The sequence below is a fragment of the Rana temporaria genome, chromosome 1 (genome assembly GCF_905171775.1).
Source record: "Rana temporaria chromosome 1, aRanTem1.1, whole genome shotgun sequence".
Lineage (NCBI taxonomy): Eukaryota > Metazoa > Chordata > Amphibia > Anura > Ranidae > Rana > Rana temporaria.
Window position 1 is genome coordinate 687,574,163 of NC_053489.1, and position 15,099 is coordinate 687,589,261.

The 15,099-nt window shown below is 44.8% G+C and overlaps 1 protein-coding gene across 2 annotated transcripts in view; it reads right to left on the reverse strand.

The window, feature by feature from the left end:
- The window catches only part of LOC120924718 (cytosolic phospholipase A2 gamma-like), a 553,986-nt gene that overhangs the window by 507,242 nt on the left and 31,645 nt on the right, over nt 1-15,099 (reverse strand). For both annotated transcript variants that reach the window (XM_040335733.1, XM_040335734.1), the window contains 4 exons: nt 14,138-14,246; nt 8,701-8,841; nt 6,785-6,835; nt 4,634-4,669 (listed from right to left, as the gene is read on the reverse strand). In XM_040335733.1, the coding sequence (XP_040191667.1) occupies nt 4,634-4,669; nt 6,785-6,835; nt 8,701-8,841; nt 14,138-14,246 (337 nt within the window). The remainder of the gene's footprint in view (nt 1-4,633; nt 4,670-6,784; nt 6,836-8,700; nt 8,842-14,137; nt 14,247-15,099) is intronic.

Genomic DNA, 15,099 nt, shown 5'->3' on the forward strand with positions numbered 1-15,099 from the left:
TTCCCCGATCCTATCCCTGCTCCTTATATTCCCCTTATTCCATCCCGGCTCCATCCACACCCTGATCCTATCCTGACACCATCTATTCCCCTGATCTCATCCTGTCTCCACCCATTCCCCCAATCCCATCCCGGCTCCATCCATTCCCCCATCCCAGCTCCATATATTCCCCTGATCCCATCCCGGCTCTATCCACCACCCTGATCCTATCGTGGCTCCATCTATTCTACTGATCCCATCCCAGCTCCATCCATTCCCCCGATCCCATTCCAGCTCCATCCAATCCCACCCTGGCTCCATGTATTTCCCTGATTCCATCCCGGCTCCATCCATTCCTCCTTACCAATCCGGCTCCATCCAATCCCATCCCAGCGCCATCTATTCCCGCTCCATCAATTCCCCCGATCCCATCCCGGCTCCATCAAATCCCACCCTGATCCCATCCCATCTCCATCTATTCCCCCAATCCCATCCCGGCTCCATCCATTCCCCCAATCTTATCCTAGCTCCATCTTTTCCCCTGATCCTATCCCGGCTCCATCCACCATCCTAAACCTATCCCGACTCCATCTATTCCCCTGATCCCATCCGGGCTCCATCTATTCCCTTGATCCCATTCCGGCTCCATCCATTCCCGATCCAATTGCAGCTCCATCCAATCCCATCCCGGCTTCATCTAATCCCCTAATCCCATCCTAGTTCCATCCATTCCCCCGATCACTTTCCGTCTCCATCCATTCCCCCAATCACATCCTGGCCCTATCCATTCCCCTAATCCCATCCCAGCTCCTTCTATTCCCCTGATCCCATCCAAGGCACATTCCCCAATCCATCCCAGCTCCATCCATTCCCCCATCCCAGCTCCATATATTCCTGTAATCCCATCCCGGCTCCATCCACCACCCTGATCCAATCCCAGCTCCATAAATTCCCCTGATCCCATCCCAGCTCCATCATTTTCCCTGATCCTATACCAGCTCCATCTATTCCACAATCCCATTCTGGCTCCATCCAATCCCAGCCTGGCTCCATTGATTCCCCCGATACCTTCCCATCTCATCCTTTCCTGTGATCCTATTCTGGCTCCATCCTTCCCTGTGACTGTATCAGAAGCAGCCTGGGGGAGAGATGCTGGCTGCCATGTAAACTGTAGCTTGCGGGGTGCAGGGGAACCAAGACACAGCAGGCATTCCAGGACTCAGCTCTGATTCGCCGGGACATGGATCAATTTCTGTGAGGGTCACAGTGATTCAGGGATAGTTGGGAGGTATGTGTGCCCCCTGCAGTGCAGCCGGAGGAAGGAGAAGCTGGGGGAGCCATAAGAGTCTGCAGAAGGAAGTACAACTGACCCTCCTGCTTATCAGGTGTCTGGGCCCCCCTTTTGCACTAATAGGGCCTGGGCCCGGTACAGGAGGTCAATTGTACTGCCGTATTAGTGGCCCTGACTGTAGCACATCCCCGTAGGAGCCACCGATCATAAACTGACTCCTTTCCTACAAATGCTACTGCAGACACAGCCAGGCACATAACATTTTTACTTCCACGATGGTTCAGTGACAGTCTGGGAGTGTCTTTTGCGTTTTGTGTTTGAACTTGGATGGGAAACCCCAGGAAATTAAACTGACCAAGCACACTTATCTTTACACTGAACTGACAGGGAGTTCCCATTAGATTCACCACTGGCTGAGAAATGACTTGGACCCCCTTTTTAAGAACTGAGAAGAGCACACAGTCACTGGGGCTCTGAAATCAGGCCAGTACTCACTCCTCATTGGTTGGCCTTCTTCCGATATCCACCGGGCTCTCCTATGTGTCTGATATTCTTCAGCGAGCTCTCCAGACCATAAGAAAATCCCACACCAAACTTTGGGAATAGCCCCCCCAACAGGAATTATGGGGCCCCTCACACAGCTTCAGGCATGTGGGCCCCCCTGGCTAATTGAGAAGCGGGGGCGTGAATTGAGAAGTGGGGGGGGTGCCACAAATTGAGAAGCGGGGGGTGTGCTGCCGCCGCAAATTGAGTTGGGGGGAGCTTTGGGTGCTGACTAACGGAAAAAAAAGGGGGGTGTTGCCCTGGGGACCTCTGGGCCCCTTACAAAAAAAAAAATATAGATAAAAAAATGGGGGGTAGCCATCCGGGGCCCTTTAAAAAAAAAATATATATATATATATATATAAAAAGGGGGTTGCCATCCCGGGCCCTGGGGACCTCCGGGCCCCTGGAGACCTCTGGGCCCTTTAATAAAAAAAATAAAAAAAATAAATAAAAAAATATATAAAAAACAATTAAACATTTTTTTTTTATAAAAAAAAAAGAGGGGGTTGCCACCCGGGCCCTGGGGACCTCTGGGCCCCTTGATAAAAAAAAAATATATATATATATAAAAAACAATTAAAAACATTTTTTTATAAAAAAAGAGGGGGTTGCCATCCTGGGCCCTGGGGACCTCCGAGCCCCTTTCAGGTGTACTGCCTGTACCCCACTGAAGGCGGCCCTGCCCCCAGCTATGCTACAGTTGGGACCTCCATGACTCCCAAATTTAAATCCAGCATACTGTCCTATAAGGGCATAGCCCCCTAGACAGGGGACTCATCTTGTAGGACTGGACCCAGGATCTACTACATCCCTGATGCAGGCCTCCGACTATTTATGGGCTCCCTAACCACCTACTGGACACAACTCCCCAGGGATTTGCTGGATCCCCATAAAAATTCAAGCTGCCCCTCTGTTTTTCATCCCACTTTGATTCCGGAATCCTCTAAAATGCAGGGGGGGAGAAATAATCAGATCAGAAGCCTGTGAAACATTGAGCAGACTAGAGCAATCAACCCCTGCTCCTCTGGCTACGGACAGAGGAACTAAACTAAATCTGCCTAGCAACCTACACTACCTAGGAGGGTGCTTCACCTATACTTCAGAGATCAGCAGGGAGCACATAGGAAGTCGATTCATCGGGTTTACATATACTCTAATGGTTTCAAATCCTTATTTTATGTATCATTTGCAGTTTTATACTTATAAGGGAGAAGCCATATTTGCGTATTACTTAGTTTCTTGCCTTTTAATGCTAAGGAGCACAATTCTAATCTAAAAGTCATTGAAAACAATGCACTCCATGTGGGGCTGTTTTCTTAAGAGTTTTGAATAATAATGGCGACAAGGAAATTTCAGTGGGCCTCTGTAAGTTCCCAGTGTTGGGATATCTTCTGTATTTAAAACATTACCAAAAATAGGAAGAGCGAGCTTATAACATATCACATTCTTTAGGGTAAACTCTAGACATGCGCACTGCCGAAAAATGTGTTTGTTTTTGTTGCATTCATTGTTTGTTTGTTTTTTTGGTCATTCGTTATGATCGAAATTCATAAATTCTTAAATTCATAAATTTGAAAATTTGAAAATTTGAGAATTCGAAAATTCGAACTTCTGGAAATTCGAAAATCCGAAAATAAGAAAGAAAAATCAGAAGATTCCAAAGAATGAAAATCCGAAAATTAAAAATAATAACTAACTAATAATAATTATTAAATTATAGGTATTGGAATCTCCTTTCAAATTTGGCTGTTAGTGAACGTAACGAATACGAATTTATCCGAAGTTACGAATTATCCGAAATAACGAATGCCGCATTTAAAAAAAATGGAACGGAACGAATTAATAATAAATAATAATAATAAAAAAGTTTTTATCATTATTATTTATTTGTATTAATTCATTACGTACCATTCGTTTAGATGCGGCATTTTTGAGTCTTCGTTCTTATTTTCGGATTTTGGAGTCTTCAAATTTCCGAATTTCCGCTTTTCGATTTTCCTGAATTTTCGAATTTTTCCGATTTTGGAATATTCAAATTTTCGCTCTTTTGCGTTTCGTTCCGAAATCAAAATAAGAATAAAAAATTCTTATTTTGATTTTGAAATTTTCGGACTTTAAAATTTCCGAATTTCCGCTTTTCGGATTTTCGCATTTTGAATTTCCTGAATTTTCTAATTTTTCCGATTTTGGAATATTCTAATTTTCGCTCTTTTGAGTTTTCGTTCTTATTTTCAGATTTTGGAATTTTCAGACTTTCAGATTTCCGAATTTCCGCTTATCGAATTTTGAATTTACCAAACCTTCAAATTTTTCAGAATTTTGGAATATCAAAATTTTCGCAATTTGGAGTTTTCATTCTTATTTTCAGATTTTTAAATTTTCGGACTTTCAAATTTCCGCTTTTCGGATTTTCGAATTTAGAATTTCCTAATTTTTCAGATTTTGGAATATTCAAATTTTCGCTCTTTGGAGTTTTTGTTCTTATTTTAAGATTTTGGAATTTTCAGACTTTCAAATTTCGGAATTTCTGCTTTTCGGATTTTCTAATTTCCTGAATTTTCAAATTTTTCTGAATTTTGGAATATTCAAATATTCGAATTTACGAAAATTTATTAAACAGGTTTTCGTTAATTCAGATATTTCCGAATGAATGAATTTGTCGAAATTTGTTAAAAAAACTAATTCGGAACGAAACGAATTGCACATGTCTAGTAAACTCGGACACACAATAGACAGGTAGGTGATCTCAGGAAGGACCCTACATTTTATTTTACTCGTGCTCTGGATTGGCCAAGAGGTCCAAAGTCACCTTCTTACCTCCAGATAGACCTTGCGTCAGTTTCTTATACGTTTCTGTAAAAAAATTATTTTTTTTAACATTATTTTAATAAAAAAATAAAAATAATTATTACACATAAAAAATAATGATAGAAAGTGTCATTTGTGTAAATCTTTTCTTCTATCTTTTCATGTGACAACGCTGAATAAATGACACTTTGTATCTACAATGTTGTGTAGTGAGTGTACAGCTTGTATAACAAATAACTCAACACACAGCCATTAATGTCTAAACCGCTGGCAACAAAAGTGAGTCCAAAATCAGGCCCAATTAGCCATTTTCCCTCCCCGATGTCATGTGACTCGTTAGTGTTACAAGGTCTCAGGTGTATTAAATTTGGTGTTATCGTTCTCACTCTCTCATACTGGTCACTGGAAGGACAACATGGCATCTCATGGCAAAGAACTCTGAGGATCTGAAAAAAAGAATTGTGTCTCTACATAAAGATGGCCGAGGCTATAAGAAGATTGCCAAGACCCTGAAACTGAGGTGGTCAAGACCATCCATCTGTCAGGTCACCTGTGGCCAGGTGACAAATGCACCCCGTTGGAGACAGGGGTGCACCGCAAGGTAGTGAGCCCAATAGCAGACTGCTGCAGATGGACAGGAAGCACAAGCCCAAGATTCCCCAGGGCGCGGAGTCTAAGGTCCAGCAGGTGTTCACCAGAGCCTCTAGTGGTGAGGATGGCCTTCGCTGCAACTGAACCCAGGTCGCGGCCCCTGGAGTCCCCCAGGTCACGCTCCGTAGGGAAAGGGGAAGCAGTCACTGAGGACACAAGGGATAGTGATGGGTAAGCCGAGGTCGGGTCAACAGGCAGACGAGGGTAACCAAGGGACAGGCCAAAGTTCAGGGTCACAGGCAAACAGGAGTAGTCAGAGACGAGCCAAAATCGATACACAGAATGTAGCACACGGCAGACAGGAACACAAGCTAACAAACAAAGTTGAACAGCAAAGTAGACCTGCAGTGGACTGGTTAATATAGAGTTCCTGGGATGGCCTGGGGTGGAGCCATACAGGGAGGAGAGGTAATAAAAGGCAGCCAGAAAGAGAGGCAGGCCTCTAATGGACACATGGAGGAGAAGGTAAGCTGCCAGACATTATTGCATGTCCATGACAACAGCGGTTTAACAGGACGGGTTCCCCTCCCCCCGCCTCGCCGGTCCACCAAAGAAGTTGAGGTCACGTGATAAGCGTCATATCCAGAGGTTGTCTTTGGGAAATAGAGTACTGCCAGCATTGCTGCAGAGGGTGAAGGGGTGGAAAAGGGGTCAGCCTGTCAGGGCTCAGACAGCCTGGTCTTCTGGAACAGAGAACGGAAGATTGATCCATTAACCCGGTTCCCGACCGGCTGCTGTACATATATGTCAGCAGAATGGCACGGCTGGGCAAAGTAACGTATATTTACCTCACTTTGAAATTCCTGCCATGCAGGCGCATGTACGAAGAGTGATCCATCAAAGACCAGGCTTTCTGCATCTATGTGCTGAAGAGCGATCCATCAAAGATAGAGTTGTTTGATAACAGCATCAGGAGACGCGTTTGCTGCAAATTATAGCCAGTATTTCCCAAGAACAGCATGCCAATGGTGAAACATGGTGGTGGAAATGTTCTGGCTTACTGTAGCTTTGTTTCTCAACTATACATTCTGCATCATATCAAAGTATGCTTCATGAAAATGTGAGGCCATTTGTCCAAAAGTTGAAGTGGGCCTGGAAATGAGTCTTTCAACACAATACTGATCCGAAGCGCAAAAGAAAATCTGCTTAAGGAGATGAAATGGAGGGTTATGGATGCTACTGAGGCCGGGACAATTTCTACTCCTAATGACCATAAGCCCCCCTAAAGTCTTAAGCATATTAAACTGGCCCTTTCTTTAGAAAGTGTGGAGACCCCTGATCTACATCCTGAGAGAACCTCACACTGGACAGCCAATAGGAAATGCCCATATCGCCCAAGAAAGAAGCCTTCCACAAAGCACGGTTATAATGCTCCGGACCAGCGCGTTGCGTAACCATAGATATAGATAAATATATTGGGCACAGAGGTTTTTTTAGTTGTAGAAGGGTTGCCTGTATGGTTGGTCTATCCTGTAGAGGAGCTTTAATCAGTACATTTTGAGCACCTACCTCGTAAGATCAGCTGAACCCAATCAACGCCGGGTGCACTGCTCCACAATCCTGCCAATAAAAAAGATGACATTCGGTGTTATGTACAATGAGGATTGCAAATGAACTTTACTTACATTTGATGCGGGTTTCCCCTTAATATCCATACCAGACCTGAAGGGCCTGGTAATTGAATTTGGCGGGACCCCCACGTTTTTTTTTTTTTTATGAATGACTTTTCTCTGTATTTCCGGGAGCCGAAAATTCATAAATAGCCGCGAGTGATTTTAAATGTTTTTTTTTCCTTCAGAAATGACACTTTGTGCAGGGACAGTTCTAAACACGGGAAACATGCGCTACTTCACGGCCATACTATAGACACCCCAAGGAATATTTCACTTTCATTGTTTCACTTTAAACATTATTAAAATCACTGCTTCTGAAAAAAATGCAGTTTTTAAAACTTTTTTTGCATTGATACATGTTCCCTGGGACAGGACCCGGGTCCCCAAACACTTTTTAGGACAATAACTTGCATATTAGCCTTTAAAATTAGCACTTTAGATTTCTCCCATAGACTTTTACAGGGTGTTCCACGGCTCTTCGAATTTGCAGCAAACACCCAAAATTGTTCGCCGAAAAGGCGAACAGGCAACGTTCGAGTCGAACATGAGTTCGACTCAAACTCGAAGCTCATCCCTAATAAATAACAATAACGTATTATTATTATTATTATTATTATTATTATTATTTATTCATTCATTCATTTGTTTAGATGCAGCATTCGTTATTTCGAATAATTTGTAACTTCAGATAAATTTGTATTTGTTACTTTCATTAACAGCCAAATTCAAAAGGAAATTCCAAATACCTATAGTTTAATAGTTAGTTTATATTAGTTATTCTTTTGCATTTTCGGATTTCCTTTCTTATTTTTAGATTTTCAAATTTACGAATCTTCGAATTTATGAATTTTTAAAATTTTTAAATTTACAAACTTTTGAATTTATGAATCTACGAATTTACAAATTTTCGAATTGTGATCATAACGAATGACCCAAAAAACAAAAAAATATGAAATGAAAACTAACACATTTTTCGGCAGTGCACATATCTATAAAACACTTGAATACAATGGGCCAGATTCTCAAAAGAGATACGCCGGTGTATCTCTGAGTCCGCCTGTCGGAACTATGCGCCTGATTCTTAAAATCAGTTACGCATAGATAACTATTAGATCCGACAGGCGTAAGGCTCTTACGCTGTCGGATCTTAAATGCAAATTTTTTTTCGCCGCTAGGTGTCGCCAACGTAGTTTTCCCGATCGAGTATGCAAATTAGCAAAATACGTGAATTCTCGAACGTACGCCCGACCGACGCAGTGAAGTTACGACGTTTACGTAAGATTTGTGACGCGTAAAGTTGCCCCTGCTATATGAGGGGCAGCCAATGTTAAGTATGACCGTCGTTCCCGCGTCGAAATTTAAAAATTTACGTTGTTTGCGTAAGTCGTCCGTGAATAGGGCTGGACGCCATTTACGTTCACGTTGAAACCAATGACGTCCTTGTGACGTCATTTAGCGCAATGCACGTTGGGAAATTTTAGGGACGGCGCATGCGCAATATGTTCAGCCGGGAACACGCCTAATTTAAATGATCCACGCCCCCTACCCGGATCATTTGAATTAGGCGGGCTTGCGCCGGGGGATTTACGCTACGCCGCCGCAACTTTACAGGCAAGTGCTTTGTGAATCAAGCACTTGCCCGTAAAACTTGCGGCGGCGTAACGTAAATGAGATACGTTACGCCGCCGCAACTTTAGGCCATTATACGAGAATCTGGCCACAATGTAAACACCGTAACAGAGAAATTCATCTGATTTGGTCTCTGATAATTTGCACAGACAAAGATTTTTTTGCCTGGTCCATTCGGCTCACCTTGAAGATAAATAAGGTTATATTCAGGCTCCTCCTCCAATAAACGTCCTTCTTTAAACCGACATCCCAGATGTTCGGTCTTTATATAGCAATTGTGGGCAGGAAATCCGCACTTGTGTGGGGTGAACTCAAACCAAGCTTCTGAAATGAGAAGATTTTCCTCCAGTTATTGTCCATCCTGAGATGTCTCCTCTACACACTGAAGAGAGTCACCTCTATCTCCTCTCCATTACAAACAACGACCTTCCAATCTTCATCAAGGACAAGAAATATGTAAGTGCTCCACTAGCCTTCTACAAAAATGTCACACCACCGCTAAGAGATCCAGATGCAACTTTATTCTGACAAACGTCAGGGTGACAACCTAAAAAGTAGCCAACGTGTTTTAGGGGCCCAAAAGCTCTTTCCTCATCAGGGCTAGAAAGAACATTAAGGTATGTCTGTAGGCAGGTGTAGTCTATTTTCTCCACTGCAGGTGGCGCTCATCCACAGCGGCAATGCAGAGGGAAAGGAACTCAAGGGGAATAGGATTTCTCTATGGTTTCCTGCGACAGTGAACCAGTTGGATGTTGACTGCCCATGTGACTCTGGCGGCCATCTTAGGCGTGGTAGAGTCTAGACCTGTGTTTCCGCATCTGGGTAATGTAGGGACAGGTCACCCTTCTGCCAGGGACATTATTAGCAGTAGGGGAAAGTTCTACATGAGTAGGGAAAGCTTAGGGTTTTCCCAATCTCCTTGCCATTTTGGGCTCAGACTGACCAGGCCGCATTTCACCCCTCCATACAGATGCTGTCAGTTCCGCTACACCAGTGATGGTGAACCTTGGCACCCCTGATGTTTTGGAACTACATTTCCCATGATGCTCACTGCAGATAGCATGAGCATCATGGATAAAGTAGTTCCAAAACATCAGGGGTGCCAAGTTTTGCCATCACTGTGCTACACACTGTTGGCATCCCTGAGTATTCCCGGTTGGGCCTCCTTCCACCAGGCTTTTTTTTAACTGCTTTGCCTTTACTCCAGTACAAGTTCCGTTATTTGCATCTAGACTAAGTGTGTGTTACTGCCACCGCTCCACGCAATACAATATTCCCTCTCCGGGGGGGTCATAATAAAAAACAGCTAGCCCATAGTATTGGAAGTATCAAAAATAATATACAAAAGCTTCCGACAAATACAATACGTTGTATGAGAACATACTAAACCATATCATATCAGTTCATCAACTGGGTAAAATAATAATTATTATAGCCCTTAGGAAGGGGGTGCTTTTGGACCTCTGAAACACGTTGATTACCTTTTGGATTTTTTTTGTTACATTATACATTATATTACATTGTTACATTATACTACAAACTAAGGAGGCGGTGGAGATTCTGTGGGGTGTAGAAGTCGCCTGATAGGGAATCAGATCATTCACATCAATATCAACAACAGCTATAGATAGCAATACCTGTTACATAGTTAGGTTGAGAAAGGACACAGGTCCATCTAGACAACCCTACAGGTCCAAGAATATTTTTCCACTTTCCTCCACTAGCTTGATAGGCAGTTTTATCTACAGGATGGGTGCTCAACCTGTGGCCCTCCAGGTGATGCGTAACTACAAGTCACATCATGCCTCTGACTTTGGGAGTCATGCAGTTCCTCATGGGACTTGTAGTTCCACAACAGCTGGAGGGTCACAGGTTGAACATCCATGATCTACAGCCACAAAGTTTCTAAACAGTTTGTCCTGTAGTTTCCCGCTTGCGAAATTCTTTCCTCCTTGCTGCAGTGCTTCTCCTGGACCTAATATTCTACTCACATATTCTGCTGGCTTCTGTGTTCTCCTATGGGTGTCGCCTGCTCTGCTGTGGACTCATAGACCTTTCCATTCCTAGTCCACCTCCCAGTCTGCTTACCTATATATAGACATGCTCAGTGCAGCTCGGGTTGCCTGAGCAACTTCTTAGTTTCTCTGTGCTCCTTCTTTCCTTTGTGTTATTGTGTCTGACTCCCCGTGTACCGACCCAGGCTTTGTCTACCATGTTTGCCTGCCCTGACCGGAGCTTGTTTCCCAGACTCTTTTCTGTCTGCTGCCATCTGGACTCTGCACACTGTAGTGGTCTCTGCATCTTCAGCTGGACATAGAGGGGGTAATCCACAAACACCCGGCGCAACGTAACTTTTGTCATTTAAGTTACACCGCCGCAAATTGCACAAGGTAGTGCCCGATCCACAAAGCACTTACCTTGAAATTTGCAGCGGTGTAACTTAAAATCGTCCGGCGCAAGGTGTTCCTAATTTAATGGGGCGAGTTCCATTTAAATTAGGCGCGCTCCCGCGCCGGACGTACTGCGCATGCTCCCGACGTCATTTTCCCGATGTGCTTTGCACGGTTTTACGTTGCGCCGGGTTTTGAGAATCGCGACGGGCGTAAAAAAAAAATACGAGTTGCGGCGGGAAAAAATAAATAAAAAATAAAAAAAGACACCGTCGCGGGACAGAAGGGTCTAATAACTTTACACCTTGTAAAAGCAGCCCTAATTTTGCGATAGCAAACTAATATTTACGGAGAAAAAACGACGCTGAAAAGCTTTGTGGATCTTCGTAAGTGCTAATTTGCATACCCGACGCGGCATTTCGACTCGAAATGCCCCCAGCGGCGGCCGAGGTACTGCATCCTAAGATCCGGCAGTGTAAGTCCCTTATACATGTCGGATCTTCTGTCGATCTATGGTAAACTGATTCTGTGGATCAGTTCCATAGATAGAAACAAGGATACGACGACGTATCAGTAGATACGCCGGCGTATCCCTTTTGTGGATTACCCCCAGAGTACCTGAGGGCAACCTGGTTCAAGTCTGCTGCTAGTCAATCCCTGTCATCAGGGGACCTGGCAGTTGCGGCCGGTGGTCATTTCCTTTGGAGGGGTTGAAAACAGTACCCCCCCAGTCGGTTGGACGGCGAGTGTGATGCACTTACCCCATCAGCGCTTCTCCTGGGCTCTCGGCGGTGGTGGGGCGGCTCTCCCTTCCCCAGTCTCCACAAGCGACGGCTGTGGCTTACGTTTCCTCCTTCTCGGCGGCTAATCAAAAGTCTTCTCTTTTTGGCCAATGAGAAAATGGGTCTCAGACCTGCTTCTGATTGGCCGGATTGTGCATCAGTATTACAACAGCAAATATTAATTTGCTGTTGTAACACTTGGGTGGTCTCGTAGCCCAATGCTCTGCGCCACAAGCCCACATATTTTTAAGCCTATTCGAGCCTCTGGCCTATGGCTCTAATCAAATACTTCAAAAATACATCCACTGTAATTCAGGTGTACGGCATCCTGAAAGGGGCGGATGCCTAAATAGGGGTGGCAGCGTAGGCCGCTAATAAATCTATCCATTAGTCGTATAGGGGTTGGTGTGGACAGAGCGGAAGGCACCCGGGCACCCATAATGGACGGACACTGGGACCTGGTGAAGAAGCAGGCTGGGGCTTAGACTTCACAACCTGGGGAACTCCAACTTGGCCTTCTACGAGAGCTTACTACCATAGGAACCTGACAATGATTGGCAGGGCTCAAGCTGGATGGCATCAACTTACCAGTGAAGGAGCTTTCACCTTCTGGCTGTAATGAAATGGTTAAAGCAGTACATGGAGGCAGTATATGGAAGTAGTTGGATAATGGTCAGCTCAAGTTCGAATGTTAATCTTTAATATTCAGATCAGTCCAAACCTAGATTGCTGAAACTTTAGCCTGCTCAAGCCCTTTTTTCGGCAGGAACTGCACATCATAGATAGAAACACTGGGCCAGATTCACAGATGAAATACGCCGGAGTATCTACTGATACTCCGGCGTATTTTCAAATTTGCCGCGTCGTATCTTTATTTGTAATTCACAAAAAAGATACGACGGCTTTTGGCTAAGATCCAACAGGCGTACGGCTTCGTACGCCTTCGGATCCTAGGTGTAATTCTCCGGCGGCCGCTGGGTGGAGTTTGCGTCGTTTTCCAGCGTCGGGTATGCAAATTAGCTGATTACGACGATCCATAAAGATACGCGCGTTTGTCGCAATCTCTTACGTCGTCGCTAGTCGTTTTTTCCCGTCGTAAACTTAGGCCTGCTTTTTCATGGCTTATCTTTAGAACAGCCATGTTAAAGTATGGCCGTCGTTCCCGCGTCGAATTTCTAATTTTTATTTTTTTGTGTAAGACGTCCAGGAATACGAAACGACGTAACGCACGTCGCCGTTCAAACAATACGTCGGGGCGCCGTAATTTCGCGCAAAGCACGTCAGGAAATTTCCTAATGGAGCATGCGCAGAACGTTCGGCGCGGGAACGCGCCTAATTTAAATGGTACACGCCCCATTTGAATTAGACGGGCTAGCGCCGGACGGCTTTACGTTACACCGCCGAAAGTTTACACGCAAGTGCTTGGTGAATCAGGCACTTGCGCTGAAAACTTGCGGCGGTGTAACGTAAAGACGATACGTTACGCCGCCGCGGATGTACATGAATCTGGCCCATAATTTCCACTATATATAAATATACATATACATATTTTCTGCTGTGGCTCATAAGGAAGCACTGGGGGTGACTGTAGGAACCCCCTGACATCATGGGCAAGCCCTACTCTTTTTAAGCAGTGGTTCAGGGAGAGTAGTGACATCACTGTCCAAATATGGCCACTGGATGTATTTGGGCAATGACACTGACCAATAATGGCCATGGCTATATTTGGTCAATGATATCCACACTATTCCCCCCTTCCCATATATAGCTGATGGCAGCTCAGGGAGGTGTCATTCTGCTGTCACCATTGGGATCGGTTGTCTGTGGCGGGTCAACAGTTTTTTTTCCATCAAGCTGTTGGGTGGTGAGCATTGTGTTTGATGATGGATTTGCAACAAAGGCCAAACTTTTGGCTGTCTTTATTTGTAGGTAACTTTTTTTATTAGAATGAATAGGGGTACGTACTCCATACATAATTTATGTGGGGGGTGCAGTATATGGGAACCCATTATACACATTATAATATTTAGTATTAAACAGGGGCTTTCCAATTCTGATAAGACCACATCCGTAGACCCCCCACAACCACTAGCTAAGGTTGTGGGGAAGAGGTCCTTGTCCTAATCAACATTGGGACAAGGTGCTTTGCCAGAAGGTACCCCTGGTAAGGCATCCCCCCATGTTAAGGGCATGTGGCCTGGTATGGTTTATGGGGGGGCGCATGATAAACCCCCTTTTTTTAGCCAGCCAAGCTGCATGCTCAGAAAGGGTCTGGTAGGGATTTTTAGGGTTTTGCAAGAAGTCCCTCATTGAAATCCAAATCAGACCTGAAGTTCGCCAAACCCTGGTTAAACCAAACCCAGGGCAGTTTGGTTCGGCATTATTCCTTCCAATATAAAAATTATAATTCCCATAGGATGAGGGATTACTACATTTTGGTAAAATCACCTGCATCGTTTGTGTGCAATTTATCCTTTGCAACAGCAGAGTAGATGGGATACGGGACTTCACCGTCCTCACACATCTTCTGGTGACTGGACAGCTTTCCTTCATTGATCTGGAAAAGAAAGATACGAAGGACTAGGCTTATTTTTCAAACTTGTAAGTTAAAATTTGTTTTTATTTTTTTGCTAGAAAATGTGTTAGAAAATTGTAAACATCCCTTGTTATAGAAAAAAAGCATGACAGGACCTCTTTAATCTCTTAAAAGTAATACAAAAAAAGTGGGGGATACCATGCCCTCACTCAGCCTCCTGCCCATCAGGCCACAGGACTGGATCGTCTCTGCTGCTTACAATGGCTCCGGTAAGAGGCTCCAGTAAGAGGCGGAGATGCAGCGGGAGGGGGGGCACCTCTCCCGCCACCCATAATAGTGATCTCACAGCGAATCTGCCGCCGCCATTTTGGGGTATTCAAGGTTCAGTGTTAGAGGTGTACCCTAAGATTCAGTGTTTTTAGTGGTATACCACAAGGTTCAGTGTTATTAGGGTTATCCACAAGCTTCAGTGTTATTAGTGATGTACCGCAAGGTGGGTAGTATGTGCAGGAAAGGACACAGGGAGACAGTCAGGGTTGATCAGTGCAGGGGTGGGGGGCAGGGCTGATATTAGAAATCATGGGGCCCCCTACAGCCTACTTGATTGGACCACCAACCCCACACCTGACCCCGCACACCTGCCTAATAGAATGCAGTTTTGTCTTCAAGGGGGACAAAGGGGAGCACTGGTGCTCATTCAGGGGGAATTGGGGGTCCTGGTGCTTAGTGGGGGGATATGGGGGTCCTGGTGCTTAGTGGGGGGAGATGGGGGTCCTGCTGCTTAGTCGGGGAGATGAGAGATCCTGGTGCTTAGTGGGGGAGATGGGGGTCCTGGTGCTTAGTGGGGGGATGGGGGGGTCCTGGTGCTTAGTGG